Below are 24,711 nucleotides of genomic sequence, written 5' to 3'. Positions count from 1 at the left end.
TCTTTTTTGTGTCTTTGTGGTGGTTTAGTGTCTCTTTGTGGTGGTTTTCTGTCTCTTTGTGGTTGTTTTCTGTCTCTTTGTGGTGTTCCTTTGTCTCTTTGTGGTGGTTTAGTGTCTCTTTGTGGTGGTTTTCTGTCTCTTTGTCTCTTTGAGGTGTTTTTTATCTCTCTATGGTGGTTTGGTGTCTCTTTGTGGTTGTTTTCTGTCTCTTTGTGGTGGTTTTCTGTCTCTTTGTGGTGTTTTTTTGTCTCTTTGTGGTGGTTTAGTGTCTCTTTGTCTATTTGTGGTTGTTTTCTGTCTTTGTGGTGGTTTTCTGTCTCTTTGTGGTCATTTGCATCCTCTTGTGTCCCCCTGTACCTGACTCTCTGTCTTTTAGTCCTCTACTTTAGTCCAGACTGAAACAACGTAATTCATGTTCCTCTGAGGATGAACTGTAACATCATCATCATGTCAACATGTTCATGTGTCTCACACTTTGGTTTTTGACCTGATACCTACAGAAATAAAGACATTGTGCAGCCTGAGCTGGAATGTGTTTACTGACCATCATCACATCACAACACCTCGGTGGTGGTGATGATGATGATGATGGTGGAAGAGAGGCTCTGTGTTGTGGCGTTTATCTCAATGCAGAAGAAGAAGAGCTGCAGTGTTTTGTCCTGGAACGACCCAGAAACAAAGAGAGCTCAGAGACAAACAATCAGCTTCAGTCTGAATGGAGACAAAGAGCAGAGGAGGTCAGAGACACGAGGACAGAGGACACGAGGACAGAGGACGTGTTCAGGCTGCAGCACAGCGGCCGCATTCAAACACCATCATCATCATCATCATCATCACACCACTCTCATCAAGCATTCAGTTAAAGCTACGCTAACTTCCTCTGAAGAAACGCAGCGTTTTAAAAACTAGTAATGAATAAAACAAAACTAATAATGAATGATATTATCAATAATAATGTAATATATAATATAATAATGAACAGAGAGGTCAAAAGTCATCAAGTCAGTTTAATTTAATAATGATAATAATAATTTTAAATACGATGTTTGTGTCTTTTTGTTGTTGTTTTTGTGTTTTTTTATTGTTGTTATTTGTGTCTTTTTGTTGTTTTTGTGTTTCTTTATTGTTATTTGTGTCTTTTTGTTGTTTTTGTGTTTCTTTATTGTTGTTATTTGTGTCTTTTTGTTGTTGTTTTTGTGTTTCTTTATTGTTGTTATTTGTGTCTTTTTGTTGTTGTTTTTGTGTTTCTTTATTGTTGTTGTTTGTGTCTTTTTGTTGTTGTTTTTGTGTTTCTTTATTGTTGTTATTTGTCTTTTTGTTGTTGTTTTTGTGTTTCTTTTTTGTTGTTGTCTGTGTCTTTATTGTTGTATTTTGTGTCCCTTTGTTGTTGTTTATTGTTGCTTGTGTCTCCTTCTCTGATATAATATTGATAATAACAGGATGTTTCATTACATTTTCAGTCGAGGTGATGAAGCTGCTTTCAAAAGAAAAAGTCCGACAGTGAGTGATGTCATTGCTCTGCCAGCTGCTGATTGGTCCACAGACAGCAGGTGAGCGGGGCTGACAGGTGAGAAGCAGCTGTGATGATAAATGAAACCTTCATCAATAATTCATCATCTTCACTTTGTGTCTTGAACAGAAGAACAAGTTTGTTTTTAGACTGCGAACGACTGAACGTGAGTTTGTTTCTATTATAGTCTCTAGTATTTTGTAGTATTCTTTAGTGTTCTCCAGTATTCTCTAGTATTTTGTAGTATTCTTTCGTGTTCTCTAGTATTCTCTAGTATTTTGCAGTATTCTTCAGTGTTCTCTAGTATTCTCTGGTATTCTTTAGTATTCTTTAGTGTTCTCTAGTATTCTCTGGTATTCTTTAGTATTCTTTAGTGTTCTCTAGTATTCTCTAGTATTCTTTAGTATTCTTTAGTGTTCTCTAGTATTCTCTGGTATTCTCTAGTATTCTCTAGTATTCTTTAGTATTCTCTAGTATTCTTTCGTATTCTTTAGTATTCTTTAGTGTTCTCTAGTATTCTCTAGTATTTTGTAGTATTCTTTAGTGTTCTCTAGTATTCTCTAGTATTTTGTAGTATTCTTTAGTGTTCTCTAGTATTCTTTAGTGTTCTCGAGTATTCTTTAGTATTCTCTAGTATTCTTTAATATTCTTTAGTATTCTCTAGTATTCTTTAGTATTCTCTAGTATTCTTTAGTGTTCTCGAGTATTCTTTAGTATTCTCTAGTATTCTTTAGTATTCTTTAGTATTCTCTAGTATTCTTTAGTATTCTCTAGTATTCTTTAGTGTTCTCGAGTATTCTTTAGTATTCTCTAGTATTCTTTAGTATTCTTTAGTATTCTCTAGTATTCTTTAGTATTCTCTAGTATTCTTTAGTATTCTCTAGCATTCTCTAGTATTCTTTTGTATTCTTTAGTATTCTTTAGTGTTCTCTAGTATTCTTTCGTATTCTTTCGTATTCTTTAGTGTTCTCTAGTATTCTTTCGTATTCTTTAGTGTTCTCTAGTATTCTTTAGTATTCTCTAGCATTCTCTAGTATTCTTTTGTATTCTTTAGTATTCTTTAGTGTTCTCTAGTATTCTTTCGTATTCTTTCGTATTCTTTAGTGTTCTCTAGTATTCTTTCGTATTCTTTAGTGTTCTCTAGTATTCTCTAGTATTGTTTAGTGTTCTCTAGTATTCTTTAGTATTCTTTAGTATTCTTTAGTGTTCTCTAGTATTCTCTAGTATTTTGTAGTATTCTTTAGTGTTCTCTAGTATTCTCTAGTATTGTTTAGTGTTCTCTAGTATTCTTTAGTATTCTTTAGTGTTCTCTAGTATTCTCTGGTATTCTTTAGTATTCTCTAGTATTCTCTAGTATTCTTTAGTATTCTCTAGTATTCTTTCGTATTCTTTAGTATTCTTTAGTGTTCTCTAGTATTCTCTAGTATTTTGTAGTATTCTTTAGTGTTCTCTAGTATTCTTTAGTGTTCTCGAGTATTCTTTAGTATTCTCTAGTATTCTTTAATATTCTTTAGTATTCTCTAGTATTCTTTAGTATTCTCTAGTATTCTTTAGTGTTCTCGAGTATTCTTTAGTATTCTCTAGTATTCTTTAGTATTCTTTAGTATTCTCTAGTATTCTTTAGTATTCTCTAGTATTCTTTAGTGTTCTCGAGTATTCTTTAGTATTCTCTAGTATTCTTTAGTATTCTTTAGTATTCTCTAGTATTCTTTAGTATTCTCTAGTATTCTTTAGTATCCTCTAGTATTCTCTAGTGTTCTCGAGTATTCTCTAGTATTCTTTAGTATCCTCTAGTATTCTCTAGTATTCTTTAGTATTCTCTAGTGTTCTCTAGTATTCTTTAGTATTCTTTCGTATTCTCTAGTATTCTTTAGTATTCTTTAGTATTCTCTAGTATTCTTTAGTATCCTCTAGTATTCTCTAGTGTTCTCGAGTATTCTCTAGTATTCTTTAGTATCCTCTAGTATTCTCTAGTATTCTTTAGTATTCTCTAGTGTTCTCTAGTATTCTTTAGTATTCTTTCGTATTCTCTAGTATTCTTTAGTATTCTTTAGTATTCTCTAATATTCTTTAGTATTCTCTAGTATTCTTTAGTGTTCTCTAGTATTCTTTAGTGTTCTTTAGTGTTCTCTAGTGTTCTCTAGTATTCTTTAGTATTCTCTAGCATTCTCTAGTATTCTTTAGTGTTCTTTAGTATTCTCTAGTATTCTTTAGTATTCTCGAGTATTCTTTAGTATTCTCTAGTATTCTTTAGTATTCTGTAATATTCTTTAGTATTCTCTAGTATTCTTTAGTATTCTTTAGTGTTCTTTAGTATTCTTTAGTGTTCTCTAGTATTCTTTAGTATTCTTTAGTATTCTCTAGTATTCTTTAGTATTCTCTAGTATTCTTTAGTATTCTTTAGTGTTCTCTAGTATTCTCTACTATTCTTTAGTGTTCTCTAGTATTCTCTAGTATTCTTTAGTGTTCTCTAGTATTCTTTAGTGTTCTCTAGTATTCTTTAGTGTTCTTTAGTATTCTTTAGTGTTCTCTAGTATTCTTTAGTATTCTTTAGTATTCTCTAGTATTCTTTAGTATTCTCTAGTATTCTTTAGTATTCTTTAGTGTTCTCTAGTATTCTCTACTATTCTTTAGTGTTCTCTAGTATTCTCTAGTATTCTTTAGTGTTCTCTAGTATTCTTTAGTGTTCTTTAGTATTCTTTAGTGTTCTCTAGTATTCTTTAGTGTTCTTTAGTATTCTCTAGTATTCTTTAGTGTTCTTTAGTATTCTCTAGTATTCTTTAGTGTTCTCTAGTGTTCTCTAGTATTCTTTAGTATTCTCAAGTATTCTTTAGTATTCTTTAGTATTCTCTAGTATTCTCTAGTATTCTTTAGTATTCTCTAGTATTCTTTAGTATTCTTTAGTATTCTTTAGTATTCTCTAGTATTCTTTAGTATTCTCTAGCATTCTCTAGTATTCTTTTGTATTCTTTAGTATTCTTTAGTGTTCTCTAGTATTCTTTCGTATTCTTTAGTGTTCTCTAGTATTCTTTAGTATTCTCTAGCATTCTCTAGTATTCTTTTGTATTCTTTAGTATTCTTTAGTGTTCTCTAGTATTCTTTCGTATTCTTTCGTATTCTTTAGTGTTCTCTAGTATTCTTTCGTATTCTTTAGTGTTCTCTAGTATTCTCTAGTATTGTTTAGTGTTCTCTAGTATTCTTTAGTATTCTCTAGTATTCTTTAGTGTTCTCTAGTATTCTTTAGTATTCTCTAGTATTCTTTAGTATTCTCTAGTATTCTCTAGTATTCTTTAGTATTTTTTAGTATTCTCTAGTATTCTCTAGTATTCTTTAGTATCCTCTAGTATTCTTTAGCGTTCTCTAGTATTCTTTAGTGTTCTCTAGTATTCTCTAGTATTCTTTAGTGTTCTCTAGTATTCTCTAGTATTCTCTAGTATTCTTTAGTGTTCTCTAGTATTCTCTAGTATTCTTTAGTATTCTTTAGTATTCTTTAGTATTCTCCAGTATTCTTTAGTATTCTCTAGTATTCTTTAGTGTTCTCTAGTATTCTTTCGTATTCTCTACTAGTCTTTAGTGTTCTCTAGTATTCTCTAGTATTCTCTAGTATTCTTTAGTATTCTTTAGTATTCTTTAGTATTCTCCAGTATTCTTTAGTATTCTCTAGTATTCTTTAGTGTTCTCTAGTATTCTTTCGTATTCTCTACTAGTCTTTAGTGTTCTCTAGTATTCTCTAGTATTCTTTAGTATTCTTTAGTATTCTTTAGTGTTCTCTAGTATTCTTTAGTGTTTAGTATTCTCTAGTATTCTTTAGTGTTCTTTAGTATTCTCTAGTATTCTTTAGTGTTCTTTAGTGTTCTCTAGTGTTCTCTAGTATTCTTTAGTATTCTCGAGTATTCTTTACTATTCTTTAGTATTCTCTAGTATTCTTTAGTGTTCTTTAGTATTCTCTAGTATTCTTTAGTATTCTTTAGTATTCTCTAGTATTCTTTAGTGTTCTTTAGTGTTCTCTAGTATTCTTTAGTATTCTCTAGCATTCTCTAGTATTCTTTCGTATTCTTTAGTATTCTCTAGTATTCTTTCGTATTCTTTAGTGTTCTCTAGTATTCTCTAGTATTCTTTCGTATTCTTTAGTGTTCTCTAGTATTCTTTCGTATTCTTTAGTATTCTTTAGTGTTCTCTAGTATTCTCTAGTATTCTTTAGTATTCTTTAGTGTTCTCTAGTATTCTTTCGTATTCTTTAGTATTCTTTAGTGTTCTCTAGTATTCTCTAGTATTCTTTAGTATTCTTTAGTGTTCTCTAGTGTTCTCTAGTATTCTTTAGTATTCTTTCGTATTCTCTAGTATTCTTTAGTATTCTTTAGTATTCTCTAGTATTCTTTCGTATTCTTTAGTATTCTCTAGTATTCTTTCGTATTCTTTAGTGTTCTCTAGTATTCTCTAGTATTCTTTCGTATTCTTTAGTGTTCTCTAGTATTCTTTCGTATTCTCTAGTATTCTTTAGTGTTCTCTAGTATTCTCTAGTATTCTCTAGTATTCTTTAGTATTCTTTAGTGTTCTCTAGTATTCTTTAGTGTTCTTTAGCATTCTCTAGTATTCTTTAGTGTTCTCTAGTGTTCTCTAGTATTCTTTAGTATTCTCGAGTATTCTTTACTATTCTTTAGTATTCTCTAGTATTCTTTAGTATTCTTTAGTATTCTTTAGTATTCTCTAGTATTCTTTAGTATTCTCTAGCATTCTCTAGTATTCTTTTGTATTCTTTAGTATTCTTTAGTGTTCTCTAGTATTCTCTAGTATTCTTTAGTATTCTTTAGTGTTCTCTAGTATTCTTTAGTGTTCTCTAGTATTCTTTAGTGTTCTCTAGTATTCTTTCGTATTCTTTAGTATTCTTTAGTGTTCTCTAGTATTCTCTAGTATTCTTTAGTATTCTTTAGTGTTCTCTAGTATTCTTTAGTGTTCTCTAGTATTCTTTAGTATTCTCTAGTATTCTTTCGTATTCTTTAGTGTTCTCTAGTATTCTCTAGTATTCTTTAGTGTTCTCTAGTATTCTTTAGTGTTCTCTAGTATTCTTTCGTATTCTTTAGTGTTCTCTAGTATTCTCTAGTATTGTTTAGTGTTCTCTAGTATTCTTTAGTATTTTCTAGTATTCTCTAGTATTCTTTAGTGTTCTCTAGTATTCTCTAGTATTCTTTAGTATTCTCTAGTATTCTTTAGTATTCTCTAGTATTCTCTAGTATTCTTTAGTATTTTTTAGTATTCTCTAGTATTCTCTAGTATTCTTTAGTATCCTCTAGTATTCTTTAGCGTTCTCTAGTATTCTTTAGTGTTCTCTAGTATTCTCTAGTATTCTTTAGTGTTCTCTAGTATTCTCTAGTATTCTCTAGTATTCTTTAGTGTTCTCTAGTATTCTCTAGTATTCTTTAGTATTCTTTAGTATTCTTTAGTATTCTCCAGTATTCTTTAGTATTCTCTAGTATTCTTTAGTGTTCTCTAGTATTCTTTCGTATTCTCTACTATTCTTTAGTGTTCTCTAGTATTCTCTAGTATTCTTTAGTATTCTTTAGTATTCTTTAGTGTTCTCTAGTATTCTTTAGTATTCTCTAGTATTCTTTAGTGTTCTTTAGTATTCTCTAGTATTCTTTAGTGTTCTTTAGTATTCTCTAGTATTCTTTAGTGTTCTTTAGTATTCTCTAGTATTCTTTAGTGTTCTTTAGTGTTCTCTAGTGTTCTCTAGTATTCTTTAGTATTCTCGAGTATTCTTTACTATTCTTTAGTATTCTCTAGTATTCTTTAGTGTTCTTTAGTATTCTCTAGTATTCTTTAGTATTCTTTAGTATTCTCTAGTATTCTTTAGTGTTCTCTAGTGTTCTCTAGTATTCTTTAGTATTCTCTAGCATTCTCTAGTATTCTTTAGTGTTCTTTAGTATTCTCTAGTATTCTTGAGTGTTCTCTAGTGTTCTCTAGTATTCTCTAGTATTCTTTAGTGTTCTCTAGTGTTCTCTAGTATTCTTTAGTATTCTCTAGTATTCTCTAGTATTCTTTGGTATTCTCTCGTATCCTCTAGTATTCTCTAGTATTCTTTTGTATTCTTTCGTATTCTTTAGTGTTCTCTAGTATTCTTTAGTATTCTTTAGTATTCTCTAGTATTCTTTCGTATTCTTTAGTATTCTCTAGTATTCTTTCGTATTCTTTAGTGTTCTCTAGTATTCTCTAGTATTCTTTCGTATTCTTTAGTGTTCTCTAGTATTCTTTAGTATTCTTTAGTATTCTTTAGTGTTCTCTAGTATTCTCTAGTATTCTTTAGTATTCTTTAGTGTTCTCTAGTATTCTTTAGTGTTCTCTAGTATTCTTTAGTATTCTCTAGTATTCTTTAGTATTCTTTAGTATTCTCTAGTATTCTCTAGTATTCTTTAGTATTCTCTAGTATTCTTTAGTATTCTCTAGTATTCTTTAGTATTCTTTAGTGTTCTCTAGTATTCTCTACTATTCTTTAGTGTTCTCTAGTATTCTCTACTATTCTTTAGTGTTGTCTGGTATTCTCTAGTATTCTTTAGTGTTCTCTAGTATTCTCTAGTGTTCTTTAGTATTCTTTAGTGTTCTCTAGTATTCTTTAGTGTTCTTTAGTATTCTTTAGTGTTCTCTAGTATTCTTTAGTGTTCTTTAGTATTCTCTAGTATTCTTTAGTGTTCTCTAGTATTCTTTAGTATTCTCGAGTATTCTTTAGTATTCTCTAGCATTCTTTAGTATTCTCTAGTATTCTCTAGTATTCTTTAGTATTCTCTCGTATCCTCTAGTATTCTCTAGTATTCTTTCGTATTCTTTCGTATTCTTTAGTGTTCTCTAGTATTCTTTAGTATTCTTTAGTATTCTCTAGTATTCTTTCGTATTCTTTCGTTTTCTTTAGTGTTCTCTAGTATTCTTTCGTATTCTTTAGTGTTTTCTAGTATTCTCTAGTATTCTTTCGTATTCTTTAGTGTTCTCTAGTATTCTCTAGTATTCTTTCGTATTCTTTAGTGTTCTCTAGTATTCTTTCGTATTCTTTAGTATTCTTTAGTGTTCTCTAGTATTCTTTCGTATTCTTTAGTGTTCTCTAGTATTCTTTAGTATTCTTTAGTGTTCTCTAGTATTCTCTAGTATTCTTTCGTATTCTTTAGTGTTCTCTAGTATTCTCTAGTATTCTTTAGTATTCTTTAGTGTTCTCTAGTATTCTTTAGTATTCTTTAGTGTTGTCTAGTATTCTCTAGTATTCTTTAGTGTTCTCTAGTATTCTCTAGTGTTCTTTAGTATTCTTTAGTGTTCTCTAGTATTCTCTAGTGTTCTCTAGTATTCTGTAGTATTCTTTAGTGTTCTCTAGTATTCTTTAGTATTCTTTAGTATTCTCTAGTATTCTCTAGTATTCTCTGGTATTCTTTAGTATTTTCTAGTATTCTCTAGTATTATTTAGTATTCTTTAGTATTCTCTTGTATTCTTTAGTATTCTCTAGTATTCTCTAGTATTCTCTAGTATTCTCTAGTATTCTTTAGTATTTTCTAGTTTTCTCTAGTATTCTCTAGTATTCTTTAGTGTTCTCTAGTATTCTCTAGTATTATTTAGTATTCTTTAGTATTCTCTAGTATTCTCTCGTATTCTTTAGTATTTTCTAGTATTCTCTAGTATTCTCTAGTATTCTTTAGTGTTCTCTAGTATTCTCTAGTATTCTTTAGTATCCTCTAGTATTCTTTAGTGTTTTCTAGTTTTCTTTAGTGTTCTCTAGTGTTCTCTAGTATTCTTTAGTGTTCTCCAGTATTCTCTAGTGTTCTTTAGTATTCTTTAGTGTTCTCTAGTATTCTCTAGTGTTCTCTAGTATTCTTTAGTATTCTCTAGTATTCTTTCGTATTCTTTAGTGTTCTCTAGTATTCTCTAGTATTCTTTCGTATTCTTTAGTGTTCTCTAGTATTCTTTCGTATTCTTTAGTATTCTTTAGTGTTCTCTAGTATTCTTTCGTATTCTTTAGTGTTCTCTAGTATTCTTTAGTATTCTTTAGTGTTCTCTAGTATTCTCTAGTATTCTTTCGTATTCTTTAGTGTTCTCTAGTATTCTCTAGTATTCTTTAGTATTCTTTAGTGTTCTCTAGTATTCTTTAGTATTCTTTAGTGTTGTCTAGTATTCTCTAGTATTCTTTAGTGTTCTCTAGTATTCTCTAGTGTTCTTTAGTATTCTTTAGTGTTCTCTAGTGTTCTCTAGTATTCTTTAGTATTCTTTAGTGTTCTCTAGTATTCTTTAGTATTCTTTAGTATTCTCTAGTATTCTCTAGTATTCTCTGGTATTCTTTAGTATTTTCTAGTATTCTCTAGTATTATTTAGTATTCTTTAGTATTCTCTTGTATTCTTTAGTATTCTCTAGTATTCTCTAGTATTCTCTAGTATTCTTTAGTATTTTCTAGTTTTCTCTAGTATTCTCTAGTATTCTTTAGTGTTCTCTAGTATTCTCTAGTATTATTTAGTATTCTTTAGTATTCTCTAGTATTCTCTCGTATTCTTTAGTATTTTCTAGTATTCTCTAGTATTCTCTAGTATTCTTTAGTGTTCTCTAGTATTCTCTAGTATTCTTTAGTATCCTCTAGTATTCTTTAGTGTTTTCTAGTTTTCTTTAGTGTTCTCTAGTGTTCTCTAGTATTCTTTAGTGTTCTCCAGTATTCTCTAGTGTTCTTTAGTATTCTTTAGTGTTCTCTAGTATTCTCTAGTGTTCTCTAGTATTCTTTAGTATTCTCTAGTATTCTTTAGTATTCTTTAGTATTCTCTGGTATTCTCTAGTATTCTCTGGTATTCTTTAGTATTTTCTAGTATTTTCTAGTATTCTTTAGTGTTCTCTAGTATTCTCTAGTATTCTTTAGTATTCTTTAGTATTCTCTAGTATTCTTTAGTATTCTCTAGTATTCTTTAGTATTCTCTAGTATTCTCTAGTATTCTTTAGTATTCTTTAGTATTCTCTAGTATTCTTTAGTATTCTCTAGTATTCTTTAGTATTCTTTAGTATTCTCTAGTATTCTTTAGTATTCTTTAGTATTCTCTAGCATTCTCTAGTATTCTTTAGTATTCTCTTGTATTCTTTAGTGTTCTCTAGTATTCTTTCGTATTCTTTAGTGTTCTCTAGTATTCTCTAGTATTCTTTAGTATTCTTTAGTGTTCTCTAGTATTCTCTAGTGTTCTCTAGTATTCTTTCGTATTCTTTAGTGTTCTCTAGTATTCTTTAGTATTCTTTAGTGTTGTCTAGTATTCTCTAGTATTCTTTAGTGTTCTCTAGTATTCTCTAGTGTTCTTTAGTATTCTTTAGTGTTCTCTAGTATTCTTTAGTGTTCTCTAGTATTCTCTAGTGTTCTTTAGTATTCTTTAGTGTTCTCTAGTACTCTCTAGTGTTCTCTAGTATTCTTTAGTGTTCTCTAGTATTCTTTAGTATTCTTTAGTATTCTTTAGTATTCTCTAGTATTCTCTAGTATTCTCTGGTATTCTTTAGTATTTTCTAGTATTCTCTAGTATTCTCTAGTATTCTTTCGTATTTTCTAGTATTCTCTAGTATTCTCTAGTGTTCTCTAGTATTCTTTAGTATTCTTTAGTATTCTCTTGTATTCTTTAGTATTCTTTAGTATTCTCTAGTATTCTCTAGTATTCTTTAGTATTTTCTAGTATTCTCTAGTATTCTCTAGTATTCTTTAGTATTCTCTAGTATTCTCCAGTATTCTTTCGTGTTCTCTAGTATTCTCTAGTATTATTTAGTATTCTTTAGTATTTTCTAGTATTCTCTAGTATTCTTTAGTGTTCTCTAGTATTCTCTCGTATTCTTTAGTATTCTTTAGTGCTCTCTAGTATTCTCTAGTGTTCTCTCGTATTCTTTAGTATTCTCTAGTGTTCTCTAGTGTTCTCTAGTATTCTTTCATATTCTTTAGTGTTCTCTAGTATTCTCTAGTATTCTTTAGTATTCTTTCGTGTTCTCTAGTATTGTCTACTCTAGGAAGTTAGCGTAATAATACTTTATGTCATAATATTTCATCATGTTAATAATCGTCCTGATTACTTTGTGTTTTCAGGTGACGTCATCATGGATCTGGACAGCATCGGTAAACTTGTCTCTACTTTGTTCTTTTGTATTTTGGGGTTAAAATAATCGTCTGAAGATCGTCTCACATGTTTTTATTTATTGCCACATATTATTATTATTATTTGTTTACTAAATGTTTATTGATGTTTACATGTTGTTTATTCAGAAGGACTGAATGAAATCCGTCCGCCGGTCTACAGAGTCGCTATGAAGCTTCTGTCTCTGCAGAGACTCAGTCACAGTAAGTACACAGCATACTACATGTATTATGTATTATACTACATACATGTACTACATGAAACTTCTGTCTCTGAGAGACTCAGTCACAGTGAGTACACAGTATTATACTACATGTATTATGTATTAAATTTGCAGTACTCGTATGTATGTGTCTGTGTGTTGGGTTCCAGTGGACGTGGTGTCTTTTCGACACATCACTGCAGCCCTCCACTCAGGAGGTGGAGCTAAACTGCAGCAGGAAGTAGGGTTAAACAGACAGGAAGTGACCCGGACCCTGAACAGGATGTTCCACAGCGTGTCACAGGAAGTGCCGGGTCATGTGACTGTGGAAGCTCCAGAGGAGGTCTGCAGTCTGATGTTCAGGCTCAATGACCGGTCAGACTGTATATTATTATTATTATTATTATCATTGTTGTTATTATTATTATTATTATTATTATTATTTATATAAATCTATATAAAACATTGTTTCTCTTCCAGGAGTCAGTCTGGTTTCATATCAACTGTTTCTCTTCAAACTTCTCTCATCGCTCTGTCAGCTGAAACTCTGCTGGTTAAATACAGAGGTGAGAACCTGTCTGTCTGTCTCTCTGTCTGTCTGTTTTCCATTTCAGAACAATGTTTCCTTCAGAATAAAAGTCTGACGCTCTATCTGTAGTTAAGAACAATGCTTCCTTCAGAATAAAAGCCTGACATTCTGTCTATAGTTAAGAACACTGCTTCTTTCAGAATAAAAGCCTGAGGTTCTGTCTGTAGTTAAGAACAATGCTTCTTTCAGAATATAAGTCTGACGTTCAGTCTATAGTTAAGAACATTGCTTCCTTCAGAATAAAAGCCTAATGTTCTGCAGCTCTGGTGAGGCTCTCAGAGAACAGTTCTGGATCAGTCAGTCGGTCTGGACTCAGATCTTTGCTGCAGGACCTCAGCCAGGTAAAACCTGCACACACTACATTTCCCAGCATGCCACACTCTCCTCCTAACAGCTGTGGTGTGTTCAGGTTCCTGCGGCGGTGCAGGAGGACGGAGTATTCAGAGGTGTGGAGGCTGCAGTGAGGTCATGTTTTAATGGGGTGAGAAAACAAACGGCTCCAGGTGATTGGTGGTCGTCATGGCGACACATTTACCTGTGTGACCTTACAGGTGTTGACGCCGACGGCAGGTGAAGAACACGTGTTGTCATGGCTGCAGAGCGAGCCACGCTTGTTGCTATGGTTACCCACCCTGTACCGCCTGTCCGTCAGTCAGAACGTCCATCACGCCGTCCGCTGCCACACCTGTAAGACCCTCCCTATCACTGGACTCAGGTGAGCCAGCACTGTCTAATCAGAACGCTTCATTCACAGGTATACATCATAATAACTATCAGGTGTGTGTGTTCAGGTATCGCTGCATGAAGTGTGTAAACGTCCACCTGTGTCAGAGCTGCTTCCTGACAGACAGGCAGACGAGGAAACACAAAACTCATCATCCAGTGATCGAGTTCTGCACACAGGTAACAACACACACAGGAAACATACATGTACCAACACACAGGTAACAACACACAAGTACCAACATACAGGTAACAACACAGGTAACAACACACACAGGAAACATATATGTACCAACACACAGGTAACAACACACAAGTACCAACATACAGGTAACAACACACAAGTACCAACATACAGGTAACAACACACCGATGTAACAACACACAGGTAACAACACACACACACACACACACACAGGTAACAACACACAGGTAAACACATACAGGTAGATACACACAGGTAACAACACATACAGGTAGATACACAGGTAAACAGACAGGTAGGTTCACACAGGTATGTACAGACAGGTAAACAAACATAGGTAGATTCACACAGGTAAGCAAACACAGGTAAACAACCATAGATAGATACACACAGCTATAAACACAGGTAGATACACACACACACAGGTAACAACACACACACACACACACACAGGTGACAAAGGTACAGACAGACACACAGGTAACAACACACACACACAGGTAAAGACATACAGTTAACAACACACAAACACACACACACAGGTAACAAAAAGGTTTAGTTGTTAATCCTCAGTTTCTGTCAGCCCACCTGGAGGGAGTCTCTGTCCTCGTTAGCGCAGAGCGCTCGTCACACCCTGTTGCCACGGCGTTACACTCCGAGAGAAGCCCACAGTAGGAGGGGCCTGATGTGGGTGGAGCTGGGGGAGACTCAGGACAGGTGAGACAGGTGTGACAGGAGAGACGGGTGAGTTCAAACTTCAACATTCCTTCTTAAGACCTGTTTTAATAGGTTTTTGTTCCTCAGTGCTCCGCCCCCCTCTGATGCCTCAACACGATTGGCTGCCAGTCACAGTCCCTCCTCTGACGAAGACACGCCCACTCAGCAGGTGACCATTGATGACATCACTGTGGGCTGTTAATTAGATGATATTCATGTTGTTTTTAGAATAATAATGATCATAATAATAATAATAACAATAACTTGTATGTGTTGTTGTTGATCAGCTGAAGGCGTCCATTCTGCTGACTGAGGTCAGAAACCTGCAGAGAGACAAATGGTGAGAAACCAGAATGAAACCACCTCCTCTTCCTCCTCCTTCTCCTTCTCCTCCTCTCTCCTCCTCCTTCGCCTCCACCTCCTCCTCCTTCTTCTTCTTTGTTTGTCTTCAGGCTGATGGACCAGGAGCTGCAGGTTTGGAAGCTCACCGTCCAATCAGAGCAAAGCATCCTGGAGGACAGATGCTCTGAGATGGAGGTTACCATGGAAACGCTGAGAGAACACAACCTCCGTCTGCAGCACTCACTCACACAGGTAGATACACACAGGTAGATACACACAGGTAGATACATACAGGTAGATAGATACAGGTAGCTACACACAGGTAGATACATACAGGTAGATACATACAGGTAGATACACACAGGTAGCTACACACAGGTAGATACACACAGGTAGCTACACACGGGTAGATACACACGGGTAGATACATACGGGTAGATACACACAGGTAGCTACACACAGGTAGATACACACAGGTAGCTACACACAGGTAGATACACACAGGTAGATACACACAGGTAGCTACACACAGGTAGATACACACAGGTAGATACACACAGGTAGATACACAGGTAGATACACAGGTAAACACATACACAGGTAGATACGTCAGTCTGTCCGTCTATTGTACCGTTCAAGTTTTACAAATTATTTCAAACAGATGTTCCTCTTTCTTTATTTCTTTCTTTAGGCTCTGAACAAGATGGAGGTTCAACACCAAGCTAATTACATGCTACAAAACGTAGAGACAGAGGACACAGATGACATGGAGGACAGGGAGGATATAGAGGACATAAAGGACAGGGAGGATACAGAGGACAGGACGGACATAAATGACAGGGAGGACACAGAGGACAGGGAGGACATAGAGGACATAAAGGACACAGAAAACTTTCCATCAACATCTGACACGCAGATAAACACAGAAGACAAGGAGGAAGTGTTGCTGAAGACAGAAGATGTAGAAGATGAGTGGAGTGAGGAAGAACTACAAATTCTATCTCCCAAAATGCACCAGGACACACCTCTGTCACTTGACATCTACTATGAAGAGGACACTGCAGGTGACTGGCTGTTCTGTTGTCCAATAGGACAACAGGATGGATCACAGGAAGAGGACACCTGTCTGTCTGAAGAGGATTGTGGGACATGTAGTCCAGAGGAGCTGCTGCGTGAGACTGTAGAGAGACTGAAGACTGTGATGGAGACAGACAGGTGGAGAGAGAGACAGACAGGTGAGTCTGTGACATTACACATTTATAAATGATGGTTTACTGTGATTATTATATATTCTATAAATAATATGAATGAAAGAGGCTCCTATAAATCATTTAAATCTTTAATAATGATGTTTTTCATTTCCTGTCTCCAGGTGAGAGGAAGAGGGCGGAGCTTCTGCAGGCTGCAGACCAGGTGGGCGACTCGATACACCACCTGGTGGACGCTGTGAGAACTGACACATACTGACAACTCGTATTCAGGTTATAAAAGTTGTTTATTAAACATTAACATTAACTTATTGATAATTAAATAAACACAGAGTGTAAAGGTATAAAAAGAATCAAACCACAGTACCTGAAGAAAAGGCAGGTGTCACCTGACCAGGTGTGTTTAGTGTCACAGTAACAAACAGCTGCCAACATCATAATAAAATAATTTCATCACATTCCAGTTTCATTTTCTATTTGTGTGCATATTTAAATTATCATGATTTATGACAATTTCAATTCCAAATATATGCTTTTTTATTTTTATGACTTCATGAAATACATTTTTATAAATCATAATTAACTTTCTGCACACAAAAATAAAATAAACATTTTCATATTGACATCAACAAACTCCCGCAGCCCAATTTATGAATATATATGTTTATAAATGAGGCTGCTACCTGAACAGGTGACCTGCTAGCTCCGCCCCCTCTCGTAGCCCTGCCCCCTGCGGCTCCTCCCCCGGCCTGTAGAACGTAGGCCTTCTCTCCTGGGCTGTGGGGGGGTGGCTTTAGCCCTGGTTCTTGTCTTGGAGGGAGGAGGGCGTGTCCTGTCCCTCCTCCCCCCCCTCCCCCGCTCTGGGGGCGGAGCTTGAGAGGTCCTGCCCCGCCTGCTGACCGTGTTTTGTGCTGACTCCCTGTCAGCGTTCAGGTCCAGACTGAGACTTCTGAACAGCTGACGGACACATGGGGGGGGTGGGCTGGAGGGGGTGGAGCCTCTCGGGGGATTCTTCAGGATGCGGTTGCTGCTCGGCTCGTAGAACCGGACAGGAAGCTGTTTGTATTTCACCTTTAACCCCTGCACATCCAACGGACGCCTCTTCTTCCTGCAGCGCTTGAGGGCGGAGCCTGGTGCAGGTGTGTAGGAGGGGGCGGAGCCTGAGGGAGAGCAGAGCAGGTAGACCAGAGAGGTGCGAGGCTGCACAGGTGTGACGATGTTTGAGTACGACGGAGGGAGGCACCGCCACGTCTCAGGAGTCCTCTCTGCTGCGTCCTGATTGGCTGGAGGGACGCTAGTGGGCGGGGCCTCCGAAGATGGTTCACAGACGGCTGGGACGACCAATCGGATCGTCTGAGTGCTGTGACTGACTTTGACAACCTGAAGGAACAAACACAGGTGATGAAGACGTTAACTTACAACAAACACTGACAGAAAAACATCGTTCTCACCTGACACCTGGACGCCACTCTGAAGGTCCGCCTCTTTCTCCTCCTGCTCCTAAGATACGCTGAGTCATCGTCATCATCGTCCAATAATGGCAGGACACCAATGGCTGGCTCCGCCTCCTTGTTCTCACCACGTCCTTTGTTTTGGCTCCTCCTACCGTACCTGAAAAGGTATATCAGTACAGGTAAGTCTATATAATACACTATCAGTACAGGTGAGTCTATATAATATAATATCAGTACAGGTGAGTCTATATAATGCAGTAGTACAGGTGAGTGTATATAATGCAATAGTACAGATGAGTCTATATAATGCAGTAGTACAGGTGAGTAAATAAAATACCTGGCCAGAGACTCGGTGTCAAAGTAGCAGATGAATCTCCCCCGTCTGAACTGTTGGACCAGTTTCTCCACCTTCCCCTCGTCCTCCTGCTCAATCTGGGTCCAGGTTTTCCCCCTGAAGGATTCTGGGATATGTTCTGGAGCAGGTAAGACCTCCTCTATCGGCAGACTCCAGAAGCCCTGGTCCTGCCTGGCCTCACTGTGGAGGGCGGAGTCTAGCTGGTAGGAGTACACCTGGTCCTCCAGGTCCACCTGAACGTCCATCAGACCGCTCAGGTACTGCCCCCCCACCTGGCTCACCTGGACAGGTGTGTCCCCGAGTGTTTGTTGTCTCTGTAAAACCAGAACCAACAGAAAACAATGTAATCCATCACAGCCTCACCTCCTCAAACCTCCTCCAGCGGGACAACGGTTACCTGTACAGGTGAGTCCCAGTCATCACTCTGTGTTTCGATGGAGACAGGGAGGCTGAAGTGGAAACTCTCCATCTCCTCTTGCTGGAAGGGAGCGGAACTGACACCATGACAACACACCTGGATCACCTGAGAACAGAAACATGTGATTAACTTTGAGGATCAGGTGACGATGAAGATCTGATAGAAACAGACGAACCTCCTCGATGGTCCGGTCCAGAGAGTTGCTGTGGTCCGAGGAGAACGCCTCCTCTTTGTGGGCCTCCCTCCTCTCCTTCTGCCAGCTCCACCAGGGCCTGGACTCTGTGGGGGGCCGGGGACCAGGGTCTGGACTCCGGTGGGGCGGTGCTGAGGTCGAGGAGGTGCTGGTTTTCCTCCTGTTGGTCTTCCTGTGAGCCTTCCTGTGGACGGAGGGCGGGGCCTGATGGTGTGGGGGCGGGGCCTGAACCTGTGACGACAGCGTGTTCCCTGTGGTGATGATCTCTTCCTGCTCTCTGATTGGCTCAGACAGCCTCTCCTGACTCCCAAACCCTGTGAACCCCTCTCCTGATTGGCTGTGTTTGCGATCGTCTTCCTTCTCATTGGCCGGCTGGCAGGAGGCGTGGTCAGAGCTGGACAGGTGCTCACGAGTGCTCAGCGACCGCCTGTCATCGTCAGGGAAACAGAGTTCGTCAACCTCCACCCTCGGCAACAGAGGGGCGGAGACTGACGGGAGGTCAGCGTGAGACGGCCTGAAACAAACAAACCCCGAAGATAAGACAAAATCAGACCTGTAGAGGTAACACACACAGGTGTTTGTTTTAGTTACCTGAAGTCGTTGTAGCGGTGCGGGTGTGTTTGTTTTAGTTACCGGGGGTCGTCGTCGCGGTGCGGGTGTGTTTGTTTTAGTTACCGGGGGTCGTCGTAGCGGTGCGGGTGTGTTTGTTTTAGTTACCGGGGATCGTCGTAGCGGTGCGGGTGTGTTTGTTTTAGTTACCGGGGGTCGTCGTAGCGGTGCGGGTGTGTTTGTTTTAGTTACCTGGAGTCGTCGTAGCGGTAGGGGTGTGTTTGTTTTAGTTACCTGAAGTCGTTGTCGCGGTGCGGGTGTGTTTGTTTTAGTTACCGGGGGTCGTCGTAGCGGTGCAGGTGTGTTTGTTTTAGTTACCGGGGGTCGTCGTAGCGGTGCGGGTGTGTTTGTTTTAGTTACCTGGAGTCGTCGTAGCGGTAGGGGTGTGTTTGTTTTAGTTACCTGGGGTCATCGTAGCGGTGGAGGTGTGTTTGTTTTAGTTACCGGGGGTCGTCGTAGCGGTGCGGGTGTGTTTGTTTTAGTTACCGGGGGTCGTCGTAGCGGTGCGGGTGTGTTTGTTTTAGTTACCGGGGGTCGTCGTAGCGGTGAAGGTGTGTTTGTTTTAGTTACCTGGAGTCGTCGTAGCGGTGGAGGTGTGTTTGTTTTAGTTACCTGGGATCGTTGTAGCGGTGGGGGTGTGTTTGTTTTAGTTACCTGAAGTCATTGTCGCGGTGCGGGTGTGTTTGTTTTAGTTACCGGGGGTCGTCGTAGCGGTGCGGGTGTGTTTGTTTTAGTTACCTGGGGTCGTCGTAGCGGTGGGGGTGTGTTTGTTTTAGTTACCTGGGGTCGTCGTAGCGGTGCGGGTGTGTTTGTTTTAGTTACCGGGGGTCGTCGTAGCGGTGGGGGTGTGTTTGTTTTAGTTACCGGGGGTTGTTGTAGCGGTGCGGGTGTGTTTGTTTTAGTTACTGGGGGTCGTCGTAGCGGTGGGGGTGTGTTTGTTTTAGTTACCTGAAGTCGTTGTCGCGGTGCGGGTGTGTTTGTTTTAGTTACCTGAAGTCATTGTCGCGGTGCGGGTGTGTTTGTTTTAGTTACCGGGGGTCGTCGTAGCGGTGCGGGTGTGTTTGTTTTAGTTACCTGGAGTCATCGTAGCGGTGGGGGGGGTGTTTGTTTTAGTTACCTAGGGTCGTCGTAGCGGTGCGGGTGTGTTTGTTTTAGTTACCTGGAGTCGTCGTAGCGGTAGGGGTGTGTTTGTTTTAGTTACCTGGGGTCATCATAGCGGTGGAGGTGTGTTTGTTTTAGTTACCAGGGGTCGTCGTAGCGGTGCGGGTGTGTTTGTTTTAGTTACCGGGGGTCGTCGTAGCGGTGCGGGTGTGTTTGTTTTAGTTACCTGGAGTCGTCGTAGCGGTGGAGGTGTGTTTGTTTTAGTTACCTGGGATCGTTGTAGCGGTGGGGGGTGTGTTTGTTTTAGTTACCTGGGATCGTTGTAGCGGTGGGGGTGTGTTTGTTTTAGTTACCTGAAGTCATTGTCACGGTGCGGGTGTGTTTGTTTTAGTTACCGGGGGTCGTCGTAGCAGTGCGGGTGTGTTTGTTTTAGTTACCTGGGGTCGTCGTAGCGGTGGGGGTGTGTTTGTTTTAGTTACCTGGGGTCGTCGTAGCGGTGGGGGTGTGTTTGTTTTAGTTACCGGGGGTCGTCGTAGCGGTGCGGGTGTGTTTGTTTTAGTTACCGGGGGTCGTCGTAGCGGTGGGGGTGTGTTTGTTTTAGTTACCGGGGGTTGTTGTAGCGGTGCGGGTGTGTTTGTTTTAGTTACTGGGGGTCGTCGTAGCGGTGGGGGTGTGTTTGTTTTAGTTACCTGAAGTCGTTGTCGCGGTGCGGGTGTGTTTGTTTTAGTTACCGGGGGTCGTCGTAGCGGTGCGGGTGTGTTTGTTTTAGTTACCTGGAGTCGTCGTAGCGGTAGGGGTGTGTTTGTTTTAGTTACCGGGGGTTGTTGTAGCGGTGCGGGTGTGTTTGTTTTAGTTACTGGGGGTCGTCGTAGCGGTGGGGGTGTGTTTGTTTTAGTTACCTGAAGTCGTTGTCGCGGTGCGGGTGTGTTTGTTTTAGTTACCGGGGGTCGTCGTAGCGGTGCGGGTGTGTTTGTTTTAGTTACCTGGAGTCGTCGTAGCGGTGGAGGTGTGTTTGTTTTAGTTACCTGGGATCGTTGTAGCGGTGGGGGGTGTGTTTGTTTTAGTTACCTGGGATCGTTGTAGCGGTGGGGGTGTGTTTGTTTTAGTTACCTGAAGTCATTGTCGCGGTGCGGGTGTGTTTGTTTTAGTTACCGGGGGTCGTCGTAGCGGTGGGGGTGTGTTTGTTTTAGTTACCGGGGGTTGTTGTAGCGGTGCGGGTGTGTTTGTTTTAGTTACTGGGGGTCGTCGTAGCGGTGGGGGTGTGTTTGTTTTAGTTACCTGAAGTCGTTGTCGCGGTGCGGGTGTGTTTGTTTTAGTTACCGGGGGTCGTCGTAGCGGTGGGGGTGTGTTTGTTTTAGTTACCTGGGGTCGTCGTAGCGGTGGGGGTGTGTTTGTTTTAGTTACCTGGGGTCGTCGTAGCGGTGCGGGTGTGTTTGTTTTAGTTACCGGGGGTCGTCGTAGCGGTGCGGGTGTGTTTGTTTTAGTTACCGGGGGTTGTTGTAGCGGTGCGGGTGTGTTTGTTTTAGTTACTGGGGGTCGTCGTAGCGGTGGGGGTGTGTTTGTTTTAGTTACCGGAAGTCGTTGTCGCGGTGCGGGTGTGTTTGTTTTAGTTACCGGGGGTCGTCGTAGCGGTGGGGGTGTGTTTGTTTTAGTTACCTGGGGTCGTCGTAGCTGTGCGGGTGTGTTTGTTTTAGTTACCGGGGGTCGTCGTAGCGGTGGGGGTGTGTTTGTTTTAGTTACCTGAAGTCGTTGTCGCGGTGCGGGTGTGTTTGTTTTAGTTACCGGGGGTCGTCGTAGCGGTGCGGGTGTGTTTGTTTTAGTTACCCGGAGTCGTCGTAGCGGTGGAGGTGTGTTTGTTTTAGTTACCTGGGGTCGTCGTAGCGGTGGGGGTGTGTTTGTTTTAGTTACCTGGGGTCGTCGTAGCGGTGGGGGTGTGTTTGTTTTAGTTACCTGGGGTCGTCGTAGCGGTGCGGGTGTGTTTGTTTTAGTTACCGGGGGTCGTCGTAGCGGTGCGGGTGTGTTTGTTTTAGTTACCTGGAGTCGTCGTAGCGGTAGGGGTGTGTTTGTTTTAGTTACCTGGGGTCATCGTAGCGGTGGAGGTGTGTTTGTTTTAGTTACCAGGGGTCGTCGTAGCGGTGCGGGTGTGTTTGTTTTAGTTACCGGGGGTCGTCGTAGCGGTGGGGGTGTGTTTGTTTTAGTTACCGGGGGTCGTCGTAGCGGTGGGGGTGTGTTTGTTTTAGTTACCTGGAGTCGTCGTAGCGGTGGAGGTGTGTTTGTTTTAGTTACCTGGGATCGTTGTAGCGGTGGGGGTGTGTTTGTTTTAGTTACCTGGGATCGTTGTAGCGGTGGGGGTGTGTTTGTTTTAGTTACCTGAAGTCATTGTCGCGGTGCGGGTGTGTTTGTTTTAGTTACCGGGGGTCGTCGTAGCGGTGGGGGTGTGTTTGTTTTAGTTACCTGGGATCGTCGTAGCGGTGCGGGTGTGTTTGTTTTAGTTACTGGGGGTCGTCGTAGCGGTGGGGGTGTGTTTGTTTTAGTTACCTGGAGTCGTCGTAGCGGTGGGGGTGTGTTTGTTTTAGTTACCTGGGGTCGTCGTAGCGGTGGAGGTGTGTTTGTTTTAGTTACCTGGGGTCGTCGTAGCTGTGCGGGTGTGTTTGTTTTAGTTACCGGGGGTCGTCGTAGCGGTGGGGGTGTGTTTGTTTAGTTACCTGAAGTCGTTGTCGCGGTGCGGATGTGTTTGTTTTAGTTACCGGGGGTCGTCGTAGCGGTGCGGGTGTGTTTGTTTTAGTTACCTGGAGTCGTCGTAGCGGTGGAGGTGTGTTTGTTTTAGTTACCTGGGGTCGTCGTAGCGGTGGGGGGGTGTTTGTTTTAGTTACCTGGGGTCGTCGTAGCGGTGGGGGTGTGTTTGTTTTAGTTACCTGGGGTCGTCGTAGCGGTGCGGGTGTGTTTGTTTTAGTTACCTGGAGTCGTTGTAGCGGTGCGGGTGTGTTTGTTTTTTAGTTACCTGGAGTCGTTGTAGCGGTGCGGGTGGTGCTGCAGGACATCCTGCAGGAAGCGCTCCAGCAGAGTTAGCTTGGTTCTGCTGCTGGAGGAGGAGGAGACAGTGCTGGAGCCTCGGGAGGACGCCCTGACAGAATCCATGTGTCTGAGACTGGACAGGTGCTGAGAGAAGATGGTATGATGTCATTAATTGTGATTTACATGACTGCAGCTCAGACTCAAGTGTACACATGCAGTGTGTGTGAGGAGCACCTGGTCCAGGTTGCTGTAGAGGACTCTGCAGTACCCACAGTAACCCTGTCTGCTGGGCTGACACCTGGACGGACCCGGCTGAGACTCCGCCCACATCCTGTCAGACAGAGGGAAACCTCAGTATTTTAAGTACTACAACTTGTAATCAAACTCCAGCTTAATGTGTGAAGTTTATTCTTTAAATTAAGTCAGAATATTTGTGACTGTTTCCCTCCAGCAGAGGGCAGTAACACAGGTGTGTTAGTGGTCTTGATGGGATATAAAACACCTGTGAACTCAGGTGTGTGTTTGGACGATGGAGGAGAAACAGCATCAACCTCACCTGTCTACAGAGAGCACCTGTCTGGTTGGTGTTTGTTCATCTAGTTTGTCTTCTCTGAGAAACTCTATTAAGTTTTATTAAGATTAATATATTTATGAAACAACACAATATAATGTAAAGTGTCAAATGTTGTGATTTTTGATGAATCAACAGGTAGACTCACCTGCTGGTGGACTCCACCTTCCTCTGGTCACCTGACACACACACACACACACATACACACACACAGTATAGTGTCGTGAATGAAATATAAAACATAATAACATTAGTGTGTTTATTTGTTTACCTTCATCACAGTCTGACATCCTGCTGACTGGAAATCTGAAACACATTTATTAAATATTTATATTAATTATAAATTACTAGAATAATTAGTTTTATCTGCATTCATTATGTTGATGAGGTCTCACCTGGAGGCAGTGCAGTCAGTGAGTCGTCCATCCAATCAGAGCGCTCCATGCTGTAACCAACGGTAACCAGGTGAGAGTTTCAGGTGGAGAGTCCATGAGCCTGAAAATATATTACCAAATCAGCTTCAACTAAATTCATGAGTGAAACAATGATAGAAAGCACCAAATATTAATTTCTGAAAATAAAATGTAAGTTTCTATCATATTCTTTATATCTATTAATACACTTATATCATTCTATAGTAGAGGATTATGTCTGTTAAATATAAATTAAGTATTATTACGGATATATTGATTATAGACAGTCTTTATTAAACAAATAATTCCAGCCGAGTGATGTCTATTTAAATATATTTATATGATGTCGCTAATGGAATCATAACTGACTTATATTAATGTAATAATCATGACCAATCAGAGCGCAGCTGTAGCGTCGCTCTGATTGGCTGACTGTGCAGCTAGCTGGACGTGTTAATAGATGCTAGCGTTAGCAGGAAGCTAGCTAGCTGTGTTACACTGAAGCTCATTGGTCGGTTGGAGTCAATGACGCAGATATCGATTAATCGATCAGCTGGTCTACCTGAAGCCGTTCGTTTGTTGTTTACTTTGGCAGAGATTGAAGTGTTCTTCCGTTGCGCGCTGCTCCGCAGCTCTGTTTAGTTTCCGGTCTGGTTCTTCTTCTGCTGCTTCATTTTAGGCAGAATCCAGACGGTGCTGCCAACGACAGGCCGGAGGGAGAACTACACCTGATGGACTGATCTTTAGATTGAAGCTTAGGACTTTATATCATAAACGAAGTTCATATTTCATTCTTAGAATACAACCAAAACAGTGTTCTGTACCGTTACTGTTGTATATTTATACCCGTATTAAAGCGATACTTTATTCTGTCATGTATTTCAGTACTTTTATAAAATGCAAATCTTTGTACAGATGAAATCAACTCAGTCAGGCATTTTCTTTAATGTGACATGTAACCCTAACCCAAACAGC

General features: G+C 39.4%; 2 protein-coding genes across 4 annotated transcripts; one reads left to right on the top strand and one right to left on the bottom strand.

Annotated features, from left to right (window-relative positions):
• Positions 1 to 1,600: 1,600 nt before the first annotated feature.
• On the top strand, positions 1,601 to 15,883 carry dytn (dystrotelin). The gene is made up of 15 exons (XM_068730265.1): positions 1,601 to 1,676; positions 11,573 to 11,602; positions 11,750 to 11,824; positions 11,994 to 12,198; positions 12,304 to 12,389; positions 12,674 to 12,753; positions 12,822 to 12,893; positions 12,964 to 13,127; positions 13,204 to 13,315; positions 13,924 to 14,057; positions 14,145 to 14,226; positions 14,345 to 14,397; positions 14,510 to 14,651; positions 15,091 to 15,634; positions 15,772 to 15,883. Exons 2-15 carry the CDS (start codon positions 11,584 to 11,586, stop codon positions 15,864 to 15,866), a joined length of 1,863 nt encoding a protein of 620 aa, XP_068586366.1. The 5' UTR covers positions 1,601 to 1,676; positions 11,573 to 11,583; the 3' UTR covers positions 15,867 to 15,883.
• Positions 15,876 to 24,385, bottom strand: zdbf2 (zinc finger, DBF-type containing 2). 3 transcript variants are annotated; one of them, XM_068730252.1, is made up of 11 exons: positions 24,299 to 24,385; positions 23,719 to 23,818; positions 23,595 to 23,629; positions 23,472 to 23,502; positions 22,987 to 23,083; positions 22,739 to 22,896; positions 18,010 to 18,541; positions 17,814 to 17,939; positions 17,399 to 17,730; positions 17,059 to 17,218; positions 15,876 to 16,987 (listed from the first exon to the last, which is right to left on the bottom strand). In XM_068730252.1, exons 3-11 carry the CDS (start codon positions 23,611 to 23,613, stop codon positions 16,307 to 16,309), a joined length of 2,136 nt encoding a protein of 711 aa, XP_068586353.1. In that variant the 5' UTR covers positions 23,614 to 23,629; positions 23,719 to 23,818; positions 24,299 to 24,385; the 3' UTR covers positions 15,876 to 16,306. The 3 variants fall into 3 exon arrangements, with proteins under 3 accessions (XP_068586353.1, XP_068586335.1, XP_068586344.1); XM_068730234.1 differs by having other exon boundaries at positions 23,472 to 23,629; XM_068730243.1 differs by having other exon boundaries at positions 23,472 to 23,629; positions 24,324 to 24,350.
• Positions 24,386 to 24,711: the final 326 nt, after the last annotated feature.

The sequence above is a fragment of the Cebidichthys violaceus genome, unplaced genomic scaffold (assembly GCF_023349555.1).
Source record: "Cebidichthys violaceus isolate CVI_PGR_0920_01 unplaced genomic scaffold, fCebVio1.0.p SCAF_103, whole genome shotgun sequence".
Classification (NCBI taxonomy): domain Eukaryota; kingdom Metazoa; phylum Chordata; class Actinopteri; order Perciformes; family Stichaeidae; genus Cebidichthys; species Cebidichthys violaceus.
The sequence above is the reverse complement of the archived record's forward strand: the minus strand, read 5'-3'. Positions and strand labels throughout refer to the sequence as shown.

Excerpts from the sequence above, each read along its gene's own strand:
- zdbf2 (XM_068730234.1), bottom strand. The coding sequence starts at position 23,566 with ATGTTTTATATTTCATTCACGACACTATACTGTGTGTGTGTATGTGTG. Across the intron at positions 22,897-22,986 it reads TCTACAGCAACCTGGACCAG|CACCTGTCCAGTCTCAGACA; the intron begins GTGCTCCTCACA and ends ATCTTCTCTCAG. Across the intron at positions 17,731-17,813 it reads ACTGGGACTCACCTGTACAG|AGACAACAAACACTCGGGGA; the intron begins GTAACCGTTGTC and ends CTGGTTTTACAG.
- dytn (XM_068730265.1), top strand. Across the intron at positions 11,825-11,993 it reads TCTGCAGAGACTCAGTCACA|TGGACGTGGTGTCTTTTCGA; the intron begins GTAAGTACACAG and ends GTTGGGTTCCAG. Across the intron at positions 12,390-12,673 it reads TCTGCTGGTTAAATACAGAG|CTCTGGTGAGGCTCTCAGAG; the intron begins GTGAGAACCTGT and ends AATGTTCTGCAG.